This window comes from Phyllostomus discolor, chromosome 3, assembly GCF_004126475.2.
Source record: "Phyllostomus discolor isolate MPI-MPIP mPhyDis1 chromosome 3, mPhyDis1.pri.v3, whole genome shotgun sequence".
Taxonomy (NCBI): Eukaryota; Metazoa; Chordata; class Mammalia; order Chiroptera; family Phyllostomidae; genus Phyllostomus; species Phyllostomus discolor.
In genome coordinates, this window is record NC_040905.2 from 190624967 (window position 1) to 190646252 (window position 21286).

Sequence of the window (21286 nt, forward strand, 5' to 3'; positions counted from 1 at the left end):
TTTATTTTTAGAGAGGGAAGGGAGGGGGAGAGAGAGAGAGAGAAACATCAATGTGTGGTTGCTGGGGGCCATGGCCTGCAACCCAGGCATGTGGCCTGATTGAGAATCGAACCTGCAACACTTTGGCTCACAGCCCGGGCTCAATCCACTGAGCTACGCCAGCCAGGGCTAAGCAATTTTCATTTTCATAAATACTTCCAGTGGGAATAGTTAGATGTGTATATTCTTCTATTACCCAGAAGTCTTTATCTGGCAAAAGTGCATTTGCCGGTATGTTTTCATCCATTTATCTTAAATATATCAGCTAGTTATCAATCTATTAAATAAGTCCAAAAGCTGATATCTATTGTAACACTTATATTTTCACCCCAAAGGATTATTTCACAAAAGTCACGTTAGTTTGTTGGTAAATTAAAATTCTTTATTCAGTGATGGAATGAAGGGTCATTACCGAAAATAAATGTATTAAGATAAAATAGATTCAGTACAAGTGAACAGCTATGGTGTGGAGGGGATGCAGGAGTCAAGGTCCACAAAAAACTACTTAACCAAATTGATGTTAGTTAGGCCTGTAATCATTGACATTACGGGAGGGGGTGGGATATGAGTAAATAAACAAATTTTCTTAAACAACCCTCCATCCCCCATAAAACTTATTTTACACTCTTTGGTAGAGAATTTCAAAATATAGGCCCGTTCTTGATATGGCCCAACATACACCGGCAGCGCCTTCTTTCTATATCTTAACATATGGCACTACAGTGCACTCTCAAAATAAGCTCTTCCTAACTCATTGGTATCGGTGTGCTCGACTGAGTAAATGGGCCGGATTTTTGTTTTCTAAGGAAAGAGTAATAGCAGGATGTGTTACTAGTACTGGATTCTGCGGAATGAGAAGGGACACTATAAAATATTTAAAGAGTACGCGCTCTGGCAGACTGGAACCCCAGCTTCTCCACTTTCCACTCGGAGTAAATTGCTTAACTTTTGCGACTCCACTAGTGTGTAAAATGAGAACAGCATCACGGATTACAAAGGGTAGCTACCGGGGTTTCTAAAAGCCCTGGGGACCCAGGCTGGCTTTCTAGCTGTCATAAGGATGTTTTCCCCCCAAATTCTCTGAAATCTTAATTGTGCTATTGCTCACGATCAAACCGCTTTTCTAGGGACAGAGGCGACACCCGACAACCCCCCACACCACTTCACTGGGCCCAGGTACCCAGTAGAGTCGTCCGGTCTGGACCGGAAACTTGAGACGCTGAAGCCGCCAGGATTCGAAGTCGGCGAGGGGCGGAGCCACAACGCAACCTAGAGCCGTCGGAAGGCCGGCGCGTCCTCAGCCCCAACAAGGTACAACTTCCATTTTTTTTTAGAAATCCGAGCCAACCCGGGGACGTTCTGAGGCTTCTAGCCTCCCTGCCTCCGTCTCTCTAAAAGGACAGCGAACTGCATCCCGGAGCCCGCCAAACCCTCGAGAAGGCGGGATCTCCAGCAGGCGGCCTGCTGCCAGACGGCGCCGGAGGCTGGGCGGAACCAATGAGGCGCGAGGCCCCAAGGCGGAGGTGAGGGCTGCCCCGAGTGTGCCGGACGCTGACCTCAACGTGTGCTACCTGCTCCTCCACTCCGCAGGCCCGAGCCTTCGCATCCCAGGAGCTGGCATTGTTGCGACTCGCTTACCTATCTCCTTGTTACTTTGATTGTTCGATGGGAGAGAAAAATGGAACCGCCTGAGTCAGGCATCTCCTAGACACCAGTCAGTGAACTAGGTAGTGGAGGTGGGGTCCTTTGCTCGCGCCGAAATTCAAAGGTATAAATATTTCCGGCAGCGATGCAGAGCTGGAAGGGAGTGTTGTAGTTGTCATGGTGGAAATTGCTGTGTAGTGCCCGAAGCCGGGCCAATTTGGCCCGTCCTCTGCCTTTGTGAGTCGGAAGAGCATTTGGGGGCCTTAAGCCGAGGCGTCCAGACGCAGGGGTGAGGCGGTACGTGCGCGCGGTCGCAAGGTCCTAGCTTGGCGTTCTCTGCAGGAGGTGGGGGCTGCGGTCGGGTCGGGGAGGAGGGATGGTAGCCTGGAAGGATTTTAGATTAAAATTAGCTCTGAAGGGTTCTCGGCCGATTGGCTGGTTCCTGTCCAGCCTTGGATTAGGGCGAGAAAGTGTTGACAGGAAGGCCTGGTGAAGCGAGGGAACAGCCCGTGTGAAAGCTAGAGGCTGGAGACTATATGCGATTCATGTATTAGGTATATATATGCTGACGCCACCCCATTCCTCCGCCCCGCACGCCCTCCAGTCCGGCACTGTTTGGGCACAAAGTGGTGGGCGTAGGAGGAAATAGACGAATAAATACTGTGTAGTGTCACCTTTAAGTTCAATGAAGGAAGAAGAAAGCAGAGTAGGGGCATGGACAGAGATGCTCTTTTATGTGGAGAAGTCAGGAAGGACTCCAGTAAGGTGACTTGTGAGCAAAGACGTGAGTGGTGAGAGTGAGCCGTGCTAATATCGGCGAGGACATTATGGGCAAAGAGAAGGGCTTCTGAAATAATAGGTAGTCTGTTAGCTGGAGTATTGGTAGAGGATAGGCCTGGAAAAGCAAGTAGTTGACTTCCAGGTTGAATTAATGGTTTAATCAAGTTCCAGGGAACGACTAACTCTTGTTTTTAAGTTGGAGAAAGATTTCTTTACATCAAAGGAAGTAGCTTGGGTTGGCAAGTAGCTGTTGTTTCCCTGGGGCTGTCATTCTTATGTTTCAGTCTTTCACATTCACTATGTGTGACTCCAGATTTACCTTCCACTAACGTGTTGTTATTTCTGTTTTGTGCAGAACTGCTTTGTGGCTATTTGATTCCCAGCAAAGGTTACCTGTCCAAATTAGTGAAAATGTATATAAAATCAATCGTTCTTGAAGGATTCAAGTCCTATGCGCAGAGGACTGAGGTCAACGGTTTTGACCCCCTCTTTAATGCTATCACTGGCTTAAATGGCAGTGGGAAATCCAACATACTGGACTCCATCTGCTTTTTGCTGGGCATCTCCAACCTGTCTCAGGTAAAGTTTAAACTTTCTGACTTACGTGAAATTGACTTTATGACATAAGTGAAAGTATATTGTCATTGTACTCAGACTGAACCTATTACCAATATTTGCTTTTTTTTTTTTTTTTTTACTTTAAGTGACTTATACCTCACTACAGTCCTTTAAAGGTAGGGATGATTGCTCCGTTTTTAAGGTGAAATACATACATAAGGTGATAAAAAAGACACTAGAATGAGCTGCATAAGGTTTCATCCTCTTACGATACTTGGAGCAACACTCAAACTCAGGTGTTCTTACCTTAAGGAAGTTTCATTCCAATCTGTATTCTGTCCTCTTCCCTCCCAACTCAAGTGCTATAGTGCCTTTTCAGGGTCTAATAGGATTGGATGAATAGTGAAATCCTTAGCCACTATATACCAGTAAATCTAAATGAACTTTTGTTAAGAAATGAGTAGGAAACAATTCAGTTCAGGGTTGAAAAAGTCCTGTGGAAAAAGGCATTCATTTAGTTGCCTGTGTGAATGTTTCTGCCTGTCCTTGGCTTTTTGATGGATAATACTACACAGATGGTTTTTCAGCATCAAGAAACCCATCTGCAGTGCCGTTATGTGTAATTTGGGGTTTTGTAATTGATAACCTTTTCTTTTATTTTAGGTTCGGGCTTCTAATTTACAAGATTTAGTTTACAAAAATGGGCAGGCTGGTATTACTAAAGCTTCAGTCTCAATCACCTTTGACAATTCTGACAAAAAGCAAAGTCCTATGGGGTTTGAAGTTCATGATGAAATTACAGTAACAAGGCAGGTGAGTGGCTGTTAAATATTTGGATACCGAAGAACTTGTAAGTCTGCTGTGTTTTTTGGTGATAAGACTTTGCTGGGGAAAGTTTATGAGGAATCTATGCATCAAATACCGACTGGATTCCTTAAGAATATCTTCCTTATGTTAAAATTTTGATCATGCAACTCTACCATTTACCATGAGGATTGAAAGGGATTTGAAGTCACCTGTCATAAGCGCTCAGCCATGCTTAAGTCTTGAACCACAGTTGAATGTTCTGTGTCTGCGCTGGAACGCGTGTAACAGTACTTAGGATCTCTCTCTCTTCTTAAGTAACCCATTCTGGTTTTGGACAGGTCTAATCAGAACCTTTTTTCTGTAATTTCAGCCAAAGTGCAGCCTTCAAGTTTTACACATTAATTCTACTTCTCTTGAGAGAGCCAAGAGCAAATCTACTTTATTCCGTATTTCAATATTTAAGCATTCTGTTAGTCTAAATGGTTTCAAAGCTAACTCTCTCTAGGTCTTTCTGTTGATATTTAGTTGTTTCTAATTCCTTGACTTTTTGAGCACATTGAATTCAAATTTGCTCCAGTTCTTTTTTTTTTTTAATATTATTTACTTATTTATTTCGTGGCACCACAGATTGCATGTACCAAAATTATTCCAGTGAGGTCAGGGTTAAAGACAATTGTCATTTATTTCATTTTAGGTATTCTACTTCTATTTCTCTCAATATGACACTAGAGAGTTAATAATACCCTATGAATTCATATCTGACTTAAAATTGCACTGATATTTTTCATGTGTGCTATTAGCCACAATACTGCCATTTCTGTATGTAAGCAGATTTTTTAAACTAATGCAGGATCTTACATTTGACCGTTAAAATCTTTTTGTCTTATTATAGGCAATGTTTTTAGTTTGTCAAAGTTTCATTTTTAAAAATTCTAATGTCAGTTACTCCATCTTAGTATATGTAACTCATAGCTATCCCTCTGTTTTAATGAAAGCCTCTGGTGAAAACAACATTGGCTGGGTTGGGATAGAATCCTGTGTCATTAAGCATCCATCAACTAAGCACTCTTTAGGAATCTTAAGTCTGCCGCTAATCTCCCTAAAATCTCTGTTCTCGTGGGCTCCATACGCCTTTATCTTCATCAAAGTTTTGTTACAAAGACTTTGTCAAATTACTTATGGGTATATTAGGTCTTTTGTTCAAATATATTAATATATGTTTTCTCAGCCGAATAAACAAATAAATCATTTATTCAATACTTATTAAGTGATTGATGTATGTTGGGCATTCTTGAATGCTCTAAGAAATACAGGTAGAAAGAAGAATAGGAAACACATCTTGTCTTTCAGGACCCCAAAATATGAGTGAGACTGTCATACCCAATAAATGACAGTGTTTAAGTGCTATGGTAGAGTGTAAACAGGCTGGTATCTGCCACAGGTTCTTAATGAGTCCATGCTGAAGCTCCATATTACTCTTTTTCTTGCAAGTATTTACAAGTCATATCTTTATTAATCCCTTTTAGAATCTTGTCAAGGATTGATACCACACTGCTTATCTTTAGTTTTTAGTATTTGACTTCTGTTTCCTTGGGAATGAAAGGTAGAACAAAAGGGGTTAACCTCTGAGTGTGGAAAAATTGCAGGAAGATAGAAAAAACAGGGATAGAAGAAACATTTTACACATACTTGGAAACAAAGCTAGAAGTGACCTTGGAGACCTGGTCCAGTGACGGTAAGAGACTTGTGCCTGGTTACATGACTAGTTCAAGTCCCTGGATTAGAAGCTGGTTGTCCTGAATCAATCTCATATTCTTCTTGACCATGTCATACTTCCACACAAATGTAAGATAATATATTTGGGAATTTATTATCTTAGCTAAGATATGTATTTGTTTATTAATCTTTAGAAATACTTCCCTTTTTAGGTGGTTATAGGTGGAAGAAATAAATATTTGATCAATGGAGTGAATGCAAACAATACCAGAGTACAGGATCTCTTTTGTTCTGTTGGTCTTAATGTTAACAACCCTCACTTTCTCATCATGCAGGTATGTTTTTTGTGATCCTTTTATCTCTTTCATAATGGTTTTGACATCTTTTATTAAGTTATTACAATAGAAGGACTTTATTAATTTTTCCATTTTTTAATTTACTATTATGCTGGTGTTTAGGCACCTGTCAAGAAATGGGAGTAAGTTATTTGTATACATTTGAATTTTGAAGAACTTCTAATTTTCCTTGACTGACTTTGTTACTTACTATAAAAACAATGCATGCTCACTATAAATTTCTCTCAGAGTTGGATAGCAGCTTTTGGTGGTGGGATTTTACTTGTTCTTTTGGGGCACTGAATGAATGATTTTGATGATTTTCTGGCATTGAAAGAAAGCATCTTACTATTCAATTTAAATCCTAGAAGTGGGGTGTCATTCAAAAAATCAAGAAATGTTCGATAATTATGCTAAAACTTATTGCTATCTGTCTTTTAGGATGGAGACTGCTACATCATTAGTATTAACTGTTGAGTTAACTTTGTATCCTTTAATAACTTCTGTAACTTGTATCATTGTGATATAAGAAAGTGAATAGCAAAACTTTAGAATTACAAGATACCTTCTGTTTCAAATACAAGGAATATCTTTCTTGTGTAGAAGAAAGAATTCCCAAAAGATGGACGTATTAGGACATAGTAGCTTCAGTGCAATATACATGTATGCCTTTAATTTGTTACCATTGTGGTAAGTTTGCCATTCTGTTCTCAGGGACGAATCACCAAAGTATTGAATATGAAACCTCCAGAGGTAAGAGAAGTACTTGTTGACAATAAAAATAGTAATCATAGGTTTTGTTTTAAATCTCTATATAATTTTAACATACTTTCTTCCATTATTAAATTTTTAGAAACATTTAAAAATGATTAGTAAAGAAAGTAGTTTTTTTTTAATACTTGCCCAGTATTTTATTTTATAACATAACCATCTGAGCTTTACTTTTGTTATCCACAAATTGGAGTCAATAATTCTAACCTCAGGTCTGTTCTAAGGATTAAATAAAGATGTACAAGAAAAGTCATGAGACATTAAGCAGATTTTTAAAAATTATTTTATTAATTGAAATACAACTTACATATTAGTTTCAGGTATACAACATAATGATTCAATACATGTATATAGCAAAATGATCACCACAATAATTCTAGTTAACATCACAGTTATAGTTTTTTCTTGTTATGAAAACTTGTAAAATTCTCTTAGCAATTTTCAAATACAGTCTTATTAACTATAGTCACCATACTATACATTATATTCTCACAATTTATTTATGTACAACAAGAAATTTATACCTTATAACCACATATTTTACCCACCTCTGGCAACTACCAATCTGTTCTCTATGAATTTAGTTTTCTTTTCTTTTTGAGAAAGAATATGAGACTATACAACATTGGTCTTTCTCTGTCTGACTTTTTTTTTTTTTTTTTTTTTTTTTAGCATTATGCTTTCCACCTCAAGGTCCATCCATGTAGTCACAAACAGCAGGATTTCCTTTTTTTTTTTTTTTTTATGACTTGAGCCCATTTTTTAATTGAATTTCTTTTTCGTATTGAGTTCTTTATATTTTTGAATATTAACCCTTGTCAGATACATGATTTAAAAATGTTTTCACCCATTCTGTGGGTTGTCTTTATACACTTTGTTGATGGTTTCCTTTGTTGCGCAGAAGTTTCCTTTAAGTTTTTAGTTTGATGCAATTCCACTTGTTAATTTTTGTGTTTGTTGTCAAATCCAAAAAAATCATTGCAAAGATGGATGTCAAGGAGCTTATTGCCTATGCCTTACTATATATAGGGTTTTTATGTACCCAGTATTAAAAGAAATTTTGACTGTATAAAGCAGCCTTTCTCAACTGGTGTTTCATGTCAGAGTTCAACCCTATAGGAAAAAACTACAGAAAATGATTTGGGCAAAATTAACTCATTGCGTACAGTAGATTACTTAGGGCATTAAGGCTTAATTTTCTCTTGGATTCCCCTTGAGAAGAGTTGATACGAAGGAATGAATGTTTTGAAGAGAACATAGGCTCTTCAGTTACTGAGAAGGGCTAAAAAGAAGGCTGATAATTGATACTACCTATCTACTTTGAATGTGGGGCATGCTTATTTCCTTTAGATAGCATCTTAGTGGTAAACTTGTAATTTGAAAACTGCCCAATACTTAGAAGTCAAAGTGATTTCCAGAGAAATAATTCTCTTGAGATAGGGATCAGTGGTAACAGCTTCTGAAAACCGAGTGCTGGCAAAATTGCCCTTCTTCTATAATTATAATTGATATTTCTGCCTTTTTCAAATTGCCTTTCGCATGAATTATTTTGTTGAATTTTCAACAGTGCTGTGAAATATTATAAGTACTGTGTGGATGAAAAAACTGAGACTAGAGAAAATTAAGTTACTTGCCCAAGGCCTTGAAGCATGTGCCACAGTGGGGATGCAGATAGTATGCCATGCTTCATCCTTTTAGGCACAGAATGGCTGGACTTACTTGGGACAAGTTTAAGTAGAAACTTCCAAAATGAAAGGTGAATGGTATTAGCCTTTACTTTTTTTTAGATTTATGTTTGAAGGAAGAGAGAAGTGGGGAATTACTGGCTTCAATTTTAAAAGAAATGTACTCTAGAACCTTGGTATAACATAAAGTTTAGTGTTATAACTGGAGTGAAGGTCAGAAATGTTTCTGGACAGTGAGGGCTGTGAGTAATATGTACATTTTTATGTATTTATCTTTTATGGTCCATTTGGGCCATTATTTTGGTAAGATGTCGAGGCCATGGCTTTAAAATGATATACCTAATGTAAATTCCAATGTTATTTATTGTTTTAGATTCTTTTTTTTTTTTTTTTAAGTATTTTTTTTTAAAGATTTTATTTTTATTTATTTTTAGGGAGGGAAGGGAGGGGGAGAGAGAGAGAGAGAGAGAGAGAGAGAGAGAGAGAGAGAGAGAGAAACAGAGAAACATCAATGTGCGGTTGCTGGGGGTTATGGCCTGCAACCCAGGAATGTACCCTGGCTGGGAATCGAACCTGGGACACTTTGGTTCCCAGCCCGCGCTCAATCCACTGAGCTATGCCAGCCAGGGCGTCTTAGATTCTTAAAACATTAATACAATTATCTTTCTAGATTTTGTCCATGATAGAAGAAGCAGCTGGAACCAGGATGTATGAATACAAAAAGATAGCTGCCCAGAAAACTATAGAAAAAAAGGAGGCTAAGCTAAAAGAAATTAAGACGGTAATTAAATTTATATAATTTTGTGTTTAAAGTTTCTTTGCTCTACAGAGGGAAATTTCTACTCCCAACCCCTATCCTTGGTTCAGTTTTCCAGTCTTCCATGCTACTTTTCCTTTTTTTATTTCTTTAATGATAGTTTACATCATTGACTTTTCTTTATTTTTCAGATACTTGAAGAAGAAATTACTCCAACCATTCAAAAATTAAAAGAGGTATATACTGTACATGTGAGGACAGCCAGCTAGAATCTCTCACAGTTGGTGATGTATCCAAGATCATACACATAGGGGTGAAATGTGTACCATGTCTTAGGAATTATTTTCTGGGATAATAATTCCTAGGATATAGATAAAGAGATAAAGAGAGTTGGTATCCTATACTCAGCCTTCTGCTCCTACAGGACTTGTACCTTATATGTAAGTCATAATGATTTTGGATAATATCAGCTAATGATATGCCAGATTTTAATACTTTGTTGAAGAGAAACACATCTAGATTTTTTTTCTTCTTTTTTCTTTTTTTGGAATAATTAGAATTGAACAGAACAACATTTCTTAAAGAGTGAATAACTTCTAGAATAGTACGGTATCACTACAATTACTACTATAAAGTCATTTGCGTAAAGAAAGGTATTGAAACAAGTATTCTGTATAATCTTTGCAGCTTCTGATGTTACAGTGTTTCAGGGAAGGAATACATTTATATAGCACATTGTTTTTAAAGGTATACATTTAGGAATTTACTCAACTCATTAAAATTTGATACTTCTCGGAGCTGTTTTCTGGCTCCATATAGTATTACAAGTATTATTAGAAAAAATGAAAGATGTGGTCTTGAATGTACTTGCGTTGTATGCATGATTTAGTAGAGAATACTAGATCACAGTTTAAACCTAGGTTTCACATCTGATTTTGCCAAATTCTAAATCTGACAACATGGTGAGATCATCTAACTACTCTGAATTTGTTTCTTTATTTACAAATTAGGAATCGACTTTGTGTGCCCCAGCAGGTCCTTATGGGAGTTGGGTTTAGCATTGCCTGAGTGAATGCATATAAATACAGTGATCTCTCACCTATCGCGGGAGTTATGTTCCAGAGACTCCTTTAATAGCTGAAAATCCTCGAAGTAGTGGCATTATATTTATTTATATTTTAAGGCTTTATAAACCCTTCCCACACTCCTATAAACCTTTCCCACTCTCTTATAAACACTTCATATGCTCTTAAACACTTTCTATACTCTTAAACCTACGTAAGTTTAACAACATATCAAATTCTATATGGGTACTCACCAGTGAAGTATACAGTTGTCCTTCACAGTGAAGCCACAATAAGTGGACCGCGATATTTCAAGGGTCAGCTGTAGTTCCATGAGTGAATGTTGGGTAGGCATTTTGGTAATACGTGTGCTTTGTACTATGCCATTATATATATATATATATATATATATATATAGTACTTGGACATCTGCAGATTTGGGTATCCACGGTGGGTCCTGGAACCAATCTCTCATGAATAAAGAGGGATGACTGGACTATTACAAAAAGTCATTCAATAGTGTGTCACTGGTAGTTGTGTAAGTTGTACTTACAGACTTACTGTGAACCCCCGTCTATGTGAACCTGTGTCCACAATTATGTGTTAATCCCAACTGCCTGATTATGTATTAGAAGAAAGAGCCACACAGAATTCACTGGAGTTGATAATAGTGCTGTCTAAAAAACCAGAGTTCTGATGTTATTTCAAGTTTCCTAAAATGTATTATCTATGACCACTTGGTCTAAGGACAAAATCTATTATGTAATAGGAAATTTTATACATGTTGTTGTAGTTTGAGTCTTTTCCAGATTTGTTTAAAAATACAAATTCTGAGTTATGCTTATGTGATGATTTCTCTTTCAGGAAAGATCTTCCTACTTGGAGTATCAAAAAGTAATGAGGGAAATTGAACATTTGAGTCGTTTATATATTGCTTACCAATTTTTGCTGGCTGAAGATACCAAAGAACGCTCAGCTGAGGAGTTAAAAGAAATGCAGGAAAAAGTTCTAAAGCTTCAAGAGGAATTGTCTGAGACTGATAAAAAAATAAAAGCACTTAATCATGAAATAGAAGAATTGGAAAAAAGAAAAGATAAGGTCAGTCATACATGTAAGATAATATACTCTGAACAAATACTAAATTATATACAATGACTAGGATTCACTGGGCATTGTCAATCTAATCTTTTAAAAAGTGAATAATTCATATAGAAATCAAGGGAATGATGACATGAACAAATTTTAAGTATGTTAATTTAATTGTGTACATTTGATTATAGGAAATTGGAGGTAAACTTCGATCTTTAGAAGATGCTCTTGCAGAAGCTCAGCGAGTTAATACTAAATGTCAGAGTGCCTTTGATCTTAAAAAGAACAATCTGACAAGTGAAGAGAACAAACGCAAAGAACTGGAAAAAAATATGATTGAGGTAAGCAAGGAAGCTTAATTTAATTTCACTAGTAAACATTTATCCATTCTATTAATATTTATCCAGTGTCTGCAGTGGACCAAGTGTACTTATTTAGGCTGGGTGTATAGCAAAGGGCAAAATGATAGAAATGGACAAAATGCCTTGTGGGTCTTCATTAATGAGGAAAAAGGTGATCAAATAAGTGAAATATATAGCATGTTGTGTGGTAATAACTGATGTAGACAGAAAATAAAGGAGAGGGGAGGATTAGGAGTATATGAGAGAGGGTTGCAATTTGGACTTTTACTTTCGATAGCCATTGAAAATTTCATAGAGAGGGTGGTGTTTCTTAAAGACCAAAATGAAGTCAGAGAACCATCTAGAAAAATTGGGAGGCTGTGGGCAAAGATGGTCCAGGCAGAAGTCCCCCAAGGCCTAAGGTATTGGAAAAACAAAGACATCTCAGTGTGGTTGGTTCACACTAAGTAGAGGAATGCATAAAGGTAATGAGATGTAGGTTTACATGTAGTTTTATAAGGCAGCGTGAAGGACTTTGACCTATATTTCCAGTGACGTAGGAGGCCACTGGGATTGGTTCAGCAAAAAGGTGACATTTCTTTGTTGTTTTAATTGGATTATTTGGGTTTTTTTTTAATTTTTAAGTTGCAGTTGACATACAATATTGTATTTGTCTCAGGCACAAAATAGTGATTAGACATTTATATAACTTACAAGGTATTCAACTTAATAAGTCTTATATCTACCTGACACAATACATAGTTATTACAATATTATGGACATAGTTCATATGCTCTACTTTACATCCCTGCAAATATTTTTATAACTGCCAATTAGTACTTCTTAATCTCTTCACCTTTTTTACACATCCCCCAAACTGCCCTCCCATCTGGCAAGTATGAATTAGTTTCTGTTTTGTTTGTTTACTTAGATTCCACATATAAGTGAAATCATGTGGTATTTGTCTTTCTCTGACTTACTTAGCATGATACCCTCTAGGTCCATCCATGTTGTAGCAGATGGCAAAATCTCATTCTTTTTTATGGCTGAGTAATATTCCATTATATATACTATATATACACACACATACACATATGTATATATATCATATTTTTATCCATTTGTCTACTATGGAAATCTTAGATTGCTTCCATATCTTGGCTATTGTAAGTAATGCTGCAATGAAATAGGGGTGCATATCTTTTCAAATTTGTGTTTTGGGTTTCTTTGGATAAATACACAGTAGCAATGGGATTGCTGGGTCATATGGTAGTTCTAGTTTTAATTTTTTGAGGCCCCTTGTACTGTTTTTTATAGTGGCTGCACCAATTTACAATGCTGCAAACAGTGCACAAGGATTTCCTTTTTTCCACATCCTTTCCAACACTTGTGTGTGGATTTATTGATGATAGCCATTCTAACAGGTGTGAAGTGATATCGTACTGCAGTTTTCATTTTCATTTCTCTATTAGTGACATTGAGCATCTTTTCATATGTCTGTTGGCAGTATGTATGTCCTCTTTGGAGAAGTGTATATTCAGGTCCCCTTTGTTAATTGGATTGTTTGTGCTTTTGGTGTTGATTTGTGTGGGTTCTTTATAAATTTTGAATATTAACTCCTTATCATGTGATCTGATGTATCATTGGTGAGTATGTTCTTTCATTGAATAGGTTGTCTTTTAATTTTTCTTGGTGGTTTCTTTCGCTGTGAAAAAAGTTTTAGTTTCAAGTAGTCCCATTTGTTTATTTTCATTTGTTTCCCTTGCCCAAGGAGAAGTACCTCCAAAATATTGCTAAGAGTGATGTCACAAGAGTTTACTGCCTTTGTTTTCTTACAGGATTTTTATGGTTTAGGGTCTTACGTTTAAAACTTTAATTGATCTCGAGTTTATTCTTGTAGGTGGTATAAGAAAGCAGTGGTTTCTTTTTCTTTTTTTTACGCATGTACCTGTCCCATTTTCCCTACACCATATATTGAAGAGTATCTTTATCCAATTGTATATTCTTGCCTCCTTTGCCATAGATTAATTGACCGTCTATGTCTCATTTTATTTCTGGGGTCTCTAATCTGTTCTTTTTATCTATGTGTTTCTTTTTATATCAGTACCATGCTGTTTTGATTAATATAGCCTTGTAGTATAGTTTCATATCAGGCAGGTCGCTTGATGCCTCCAACTTTGTTCTTTCTCAAGATTGCTTTGGCTGTTTGGTGTCTTTTCTGGTTCCACATAAGTTTTAAGATTATTTGTTCTAGTTCTGTTTAAAATGCTATTGATATTTTGATAGAGATTGTACTGAATCAAGTAGATTGCTTTGGATAATAAGGTCATTTTAATTATGTGAATTCTTTCTACCCATGAACACAATATCCTTCCATTTATTTGTATTTTCATTTTCTTTGATTTCTTCAGTGTCATAGTTTTTTGACTGCAGGTTATTTATCTCCTTAGTTAAATTTATTCCTAGTTATTTTATTATACAATTGGAAACGGGATTGTGTTCTTAATTTCTCTTTCTGATAGTCCGTTATTGATGTATAAAAATGCAATCTATTTCTGAATATTAATTTTGTATCTTGCTATTGTACTTAATTCATTTATTATTCAAATGTTTTTTTGGTGAAATCTTTAGGGTTATGTAAAGTATTAAGTCATCTTCAAGAAATGACAGTTTAATGTCTTTCTTTCCAATTTGGATGCTTTTTATTTCTTGTTCTTGCCTAATTAATCTGGCTAGGACTTCCAGTACTTTGTTAAATAGAAGTGGTGAGAGTGGGCCCCCTTGCCTTGTTCCTTCTGAAGTTGGAAAACTTTCAGCTTTCACCATTGAGTGTGACATTAGCTTTGTTTTTCCTGTGTGGCCTTTATATTTTTGAGGTATGGTCTTTCTATCCCCACTTGGCTGAGAGTTTTGATCATAAGTAGATGTTAGATTATGTCAAATATACACCATTTGATCATATGATTTTTATCCTTTATTTTGTGTATGTGGTATATCTTTTTAATTGATTTGTGGATATTGTACCAACTTTGCATCCATGAATAAATCCCACTTGATCGTGTTCTATAATCTTTTTAAAGTACAACTGAATTTGATTTGCTAATATAATATTATTTGGGGGATTTTCGCAGCTAAATTTGTGAGAAAAATTGACCTTTAATTTTGTGGGGGTTTTGTAGTGTTTTTGTCTGGTTTTGGTATTGGTAATGGTTGCCTTAAAAATGAATTTGGAAGCTTTCCATCAAATTCAATTTTTGGAGTGGCTTGAGGAGGATAGGTATTAATTCTTTGAATGTTTTTGGAGACTCCATCTGCAGAACCATCTAGTCCAGCACTTATGTTTCTGGGAGTTTTTTGATTATTGATTTGAATTTATTGGTAGTTATATGTCTGTACAGGGCTTGTTTTCTCCAGATTCAATCTTTTTTTTTTTTTTTAAGATTTTATTTATTTATTTTTAGAGAGGGAAGAGGGGGTGGAGAGAGAGAGAGAGAGAGAGAGAGAGAAACAAACATTAATGTGCGGTTGCTGGGGGTTATGGCCTGCAACCCAGGAATGCACCCTGGCTGGGAATCGAACCTGGGACACTTTGGTTCCCAGCCCGCGCTCAATCCACTGAGCTACACCAGCCAGGGCTTAATCTTTTTTTTTTTTTTTTTAATAAAGATTTTATTTATTTAGAGAGGGGGAAGGGAGGGAAAAAGAGAGGGAGAGAAACATCACTGTGTGATTGCCTCCCGCGCTCCCCCTACTGGAGACCTGGCCAGCAACCCAGATATCCCAGTGCCCTGACTGGGAATCGAACCTGTGACCATTTGGTTTGCAGGCCGGCACTCAGTCCACTGAACTACACCAGCCAGGGCTCCAGATTCGATCTTGAAAGATTGTATGTTCCTAGGAATTTATCCATTTCATCCAGATTGTCCAATTTGTTGGCATATAGTTGTTTGTAATACTTTCTTTTAATCCTTTGTATTTCTGTGGTGTCAGGTATCACTTACCTTTTATTAATGATTTTATTTATTTGGGTCCTGTCTTTTTCTTAAGGAGTCCAGCTAAAGGTTTATCAATTCTGTTTATGTTTTCACAGAACCAGCTCTTGGTTTCATTGATTTTCTTTTATACTATATTTTGTTTATTTCCACTCTGATATTTATTACTTCCTTCCTTCTACTCACTTTGGTCTTTGTTTAATTATTTTTCTAGTTCCTTTAGGTGTAAGATTAGATCGTTAATATTTGAGATTTTTCTTGTTTCTTGAGGTTAGGCTTGCATTCATGTGAGTTTCCCTCTTACAACTACTTTAGCTACCTCCCATAAATTTTGGTTTGTCTGGTTTTCATTTTCATTTGACTTTGGGGTGTCCAACCCTGTCGTGTGTGGGCCACATACAGCCCAGGATGGCTGTGAATGCATCCAGACACAAAATCATAAATTTACTTAAAACCTTTTTTTGCTCATCAGTTTTTGTTAGTGCTTGTGTATTTAACATGTGGCCAAAGACAACTCTTCTTCTTCCAGTGTGGCCCAGAGATGCCAAAAGGTGGAGCATCCCAAAGATACCTTTTGATTTCTTCCTTGATCTTGTTGTTAACCCATGTGTTGTTTATAGCATTTTAGCTTTCATGTATTTGTGTGTTTTCAGTTTTTTTGTTGTAATAGATTTATGGTTTCATACCATGTGGTCATAGAAGATGCTTGATATGATTTCAGTCTTCTTAAATTTATTGAAACTTGTTTTGTGTCCTAACATGTGGTCTATCCTAGAAGATGTTTTATGTTCATTTGAAAAGAATGTATATCCTACTGCTCTTTTGTGAAATGCTCTAAAAATATCAAGTACACCTATCTGATCTAATGTGTCATTTAATGCCACTTTTCCATATTGATTTGATGTGTGGATGATCTATTCATGATGTCATTGAGGTGTTCAAGTTTCCAATTATGACTTTATTACTGTCGATCTCTCCCTTTAGGTCCATCAGTATTTGCTTTATATATTTAAGTGTTATGTTGGGTGCATAGATGTTTACAAGAGTCATATGCTCTTGTGTTCATTGTTCTATCATTATGAAATGCCCTTCTTTGTCTCTCGTAATACTAACCGTAGCCTTTGTTTTAAAGTCTATTTTGTCTGATAAAAGTATTGCTACTCCAGTCTTTTTTTTCATTTCCATTTGTATGAAATATCTTTCCATTTATTTTCACATTTTTCTGTAATATACTAAAGTGTTTCTAGAAAGATAACGAATACATTCATCCTGAAAACAGAGGGCAAATTTCAAAATGGGAATACAGTATTTAAAGTAATGGTTAAATTGTTTTTCTTCTTACCATGCCCACTTCAAATTTCTATGAAATTTGATGACATAAGTGTACGTGTTTGTAAGAAAATGGATGTTTTTCCTAAAATATAATTAACGATCTAAAACCTGTACTTCCTAAAGGATTCCAAAACTTTAGCAGCAAAGGAAAAAGAGGTTAAAAAGATAACAGATGGGCTGAGCACCCTTCAAGAGGCAAGTGCTAAAGATGCCGAAGCACTGGCTGCAGCACAGCAGCATTTCAACGCCGTCTCTGCCGGGCTGTCCAGTAATGAAGATGGAACAGAAGCAACTCTCGCTGGTCAGATGATGGCCTGTAAAAATGATATAAGTAAAGCCCAGACTGAAGCCAAACAGGTAAATGTAGACATGAATGGAGCTCTGTGTGATTACTTTTTGTTTTTGAGAAGATACTTCACATTTATGCTTCGACAACCGTTATAAAATATTAAAGAATAATCTGATCAATGTCAGGGAACTTATTTACTTTATTCAGCTACTCTGTAGCATCTAATACAGTGAAATTCAAATATGTTGATCGCTAAATATTGATAATTTAAAATACTTTAAAACCTAAAATCCCTTTTTATAGGTTAATTGAAATTGTTAGTGCAATAAATTCTTTATTCTGTCTCTATCAATGTATGGAATATTTGAGGTTAGTCGATCTATTTTTATTTTTTATTTTTATTTTTTACTGCATTTATTGACATCATAAACTTGAAGTACTAAGTCTTAACAGGAAAAGAAAAGCATCCTCTCCATTTCTGTGCCCACCACATCTAGTCCTTAAAACCTTGCTTTTTTTTTTTTTTTTTTTAAGATTTTATTTATTTATTTTTAGAGAGGGAAGGGAGGGAAATAGAGAGAGAGAGAGAAACATCAATGTATGGTTGCTGGAGGTTATAGCCTGCAACCCAGGCATGGACCCTGGCTGGGAATCGAACCTGCGACACTTTGGTTCGCAGCCCGCGCTCAATCCACTGAGCTACGCCAGCCAGGGTAAAACCTTGCTTCTGAAACTTTACTACATACTCTTTGAAAGTATCTCTACCTTTTATCCCCATTCTATTCTTTGGTTTTCCTATTCTGATTTCATAATCTTCAAAGGCTTGTCAGTCTTCTAGAATGGTTTTCAAATTTGTTGAGGTAGTTGTGCAACTTAAAATCCTGTGAATACAAGAATTGTGATAGAAAAAAATGTATAGTCACACAGTATTTTAGTACTTTTTTAATGGAGGACTGGGCTCTAACAATATATGCAGGTGTGAGTTGTGTGTATTAAACCTCTTCAAGGTTTTCTATTACATAGTTGCCACTTTTTCATTCAACTACCATGGTCACAAAAATTTTCACAAAAAAATGTCAGTAGCAGAAAAACTTTAAAGTCCTCTCAGTTTTTCTGAAAACTTATTTTGTATTTGGAAAAGTCCATTATTATTCAGTTTATGAGGTAAGATATAGCTGTACAGGCTTAGAATACTAGTTCATGGTTTTAAGGAATAGTGCTCAATTACATAAACCAGCATTTAAATAGCAGACTCCTTGCATTTAAATTACAGTCAGTTTAACTTCCCTTTTTTATGTAATGTTGTTTCTGGTAGCTCAATATAGCTTCTCCTCTTTTGGGACGACACAAATACACACAAGCACAATCTCAGTGGAAAGGAAGAGAACTAAAGTTAGGATTTTAGCTTTCTATTGTGTTTTTAATGTAACCAGCCAATGAGAAGTATTCTTTGAAATAATTTTGAACGCGTTAATGTCATACTTTACAAATATTAAAAATATGGACTTAAATGGCAAATTACTTAATGATTTATATTAAGAATATATTAGTTTTTACTTGGAGTAGGTTTTTGAGAAAATTTTGCGAAATGATTGTTCTGTTGAGATTAATCCAAGTGACCGGTTGCATTTTTAAGGCTGATTCTCTTAAACCAGTCTGAACCTGTGAGCATCACTCGCATCATCTGCCTCAGGTAGTCTGTTACATTTTTCTTTGCAGGCTCAGATGAAGTTGAAACATGCCCAACAAGAATTAAAGACTAAACAAGCTGAAGTTAAGAAGATGGATAGTGGCTACCGGAAGGATCAGGAAGCTTTAGAAGCTGTGAAGAAACTTAAAGAAAAACTTGAAGCTGAAATGAAAAAGCTAAATTATGAAGGTTTGCTTTTAAAGTGTGCTATTAGCTAATTAGGAGGTTGTGACTGTTGATAGAAACAACTATAAATAAACGAAATAGCAAGTAGGAAAATTGGGTACTAGTATAAGAAACTTTGTAAATATAGTCACAAATATACCTAACTATAAAACAGTGCTTTGAATGTTTGAAAACTCACTATTTAGAATTTCCCACTTCATTTAGTCTGAAGTATCACTTGAAAACTCAAAAACGTCATTTTTATATTCTTATATACGTAGGCATTCAGTTCCTATGTTGTTTTTGGAATGGAAGATGTATTATCAGAAATCTGTCCTTGACACTTGACAGAAATTTGAATGTTAAGCATGCTTTTTACTTAACAGAAATTTGTATTTTGCTTGTAGAAATGCTTCAGAAATGGAGGTTACTAATATTTTCCTTCAGACAGTAGACTATTTTAATTTTTAAACCAAATTTTTCATTTGGTTTTAATTTACTTACGATTTTACTCTTTAGAAAACAAGGAGGAAAGCCTTCTGGGAAAGCAAAGGCAGCTAACCCGTGATATCAGTAGACTGAAAGAAACATATGAAGCTCTACTGGCCAGATTTCCTAATCTTCAATTTGCCTACAGGTAAGAGATTTAAATCTTCAATTTTAACGTAGTAATAACCAAGATACATTTTTATTTTGGCTGGAAGACAATCTGAAAATTGAAATTTCATGGACATTAATGTTTTCATATGAAAATTATCATAAACTGCTTTTACCTTAATTGGTATTTTTTCCTTAAATGTTTATTGAAATGTTTCAGATGTGGACAGAGGAAATTCTTTCTTGTGAAATTTAATGGCTGTTAATGCCACCAATCTTAAAACCAAAATGAGAGGAATTTAATCCCAGTCCCAAATTTCTTTAAAGTTTTGCTATCATTAATGTTAAATACCTAACATTTTACAGTTTGATTTCCTACATGGGAATTTTTCATGAACTGCTACGGTAACATATGTACAGGGTCTGGCAGAAGTAAGGCCTGCTTGAATGTGGTTGGTAGGGTAATAATATGGGTGTAGTAATTTATAGTTTTGATTTGAACATTTAACCTAAAATGTCATATGGTGTGCTTGAGTATGATATTGTTATGTTACAGAATTACATGCGTAAGATTTTGTAATAAAAGATTTTGTAATAACAAAGGGGTATTATTTGTGCCAGACCCTGTATTACAAAGATTAGAGAGTCTGAGTTCTTTTTGACACTAAAAAGAGCTATTGATTGATTTAGAAGCAATTGCTGGGTAGTCATCAGGGACATTTAAAATATTTTTGTTTTGTTAATGCTGTATGAGTCTTCTGCTTTTAATTTAATATGTTGTCAGAAAGCTTCTGAGTATTAATTTACACACAACTTTTTCTATTTTTCTATCCTAGATTAATTTTTGTAACTTCTGTTTTAGGGATCCAGAGAAGAACTGGAACAGAAATTGTGTGAAAGGACTTGTAGCCTCTCTGATTAATGTGAAAGATACCTCTGCAACCACAGCTTTAGAATTGGTGGCTGGGGAACGACTTTACAATGTTGTAGTAGACACAGAGGTAAATTGATTTTAATAAAGTAAATTTATAATTGCTGGTCAGCTTGGAAATCATGTGCTGCTAGAAGATTTGGGTACTTGATGTTTGAAGCTTCTCCCAAGGTTGCTTATACCTTATAAAGATAGAAAGTAAAACTATTCAGTTAATGACACTTTTACTATATTATTGGTTATTATTATATTTGATTATCTGTATTTCAGAGAAAGTTTCATGCTTACTTGGGAATCCAGAAAGCATATTATCAATCTTAGACTCTGAATTGTTTAGTATAGTAGGTACTACTAAACATTTAATTGATTTTGGATTCCTAAATGTTTACTTTTCCATTTGAATGTTTTCTGTCATTAATAATACGTATGTGTTTTTTATTTCACATGCACAATGTTTTAGATTACTGGAAAAAAGCTTCTAGAAAAGGGGGAATTGAAGCGTCGATACACCATAATTCCACTCAATAAAATTTCAGCCTCATGTATTGCTCCAGAAACTCTGAGGATTGCTCAGAATCTTGTAAGTTTTATACTTTATCTCTCTCTTTGCAGAACCACAAAATTTTATTGTCACCATGCTTAAAAAATTAAGATAATAAAACATAGAGTTGGTGTTTGTGAAATCAGATGGAAAGAGAATAAAG

The 21286-nt window shown here is 35.7% G+C and overlaps 1 protein-coding gene across 1 annotated transcript in view; it reads left to right on the forward strand.

Annotated features, from left to right (window-relative positions):
* The first annotated feature begins 1797 nt into the window (after window positions 1-1797).
* The window catches only part of SMC2 (structural maintenance of chromosomes 2), a 48606-nt gene continuing 29117 nt past the window's right edge, over window positions 1798-21286 (forward strand). The window contains exons 1-14 of the mRNA XM_036021986.1: window positions 1798-1980; window positions 2819-3042; window positions 3685-3834; window positions 5757-5879; window positions 6594-6632; window positions 9006-9116; window positions 9284-9328; window positions 11021-11254; window positions 11437-11586; window positions 17034-17267; window positions 18919-19078; window positions 19574-19691; window positions 20514-20652; window positions 21043-21162. Of these exons, the coding sequence (XP_035877879.1) occupies window positions 2875-3042; window positions 3685-3834; window positions 5757-5879; window positions 6594-6632; window positions 9006-9116; window positions 9284-9328; window positions 11021-11254; window positions 11437-11586; window positions 17034-17267; window positions 18919-19078; window positions 19574-19691; window positions 20514-20652; window positions 21043-21162 (1791 nt within the window). The 5' untranslated portion in view covers window positions 1798-1980; window positions 2819-2874. The remainder of the gene's footprint in view (window positions 1981-2818; window positions 3043-3684; window positions 3835-5756; window positions 5880-6593; window positions 6633-9005; window positions 9117-9283; window positions 9329-11020; window positions 11255-11436; window positions 11587-17033; window positions 17268-18918; window positions 19079-19573; window positions 19692-20513; window positions 20653-21042; window positions 21163-21286) is intronic.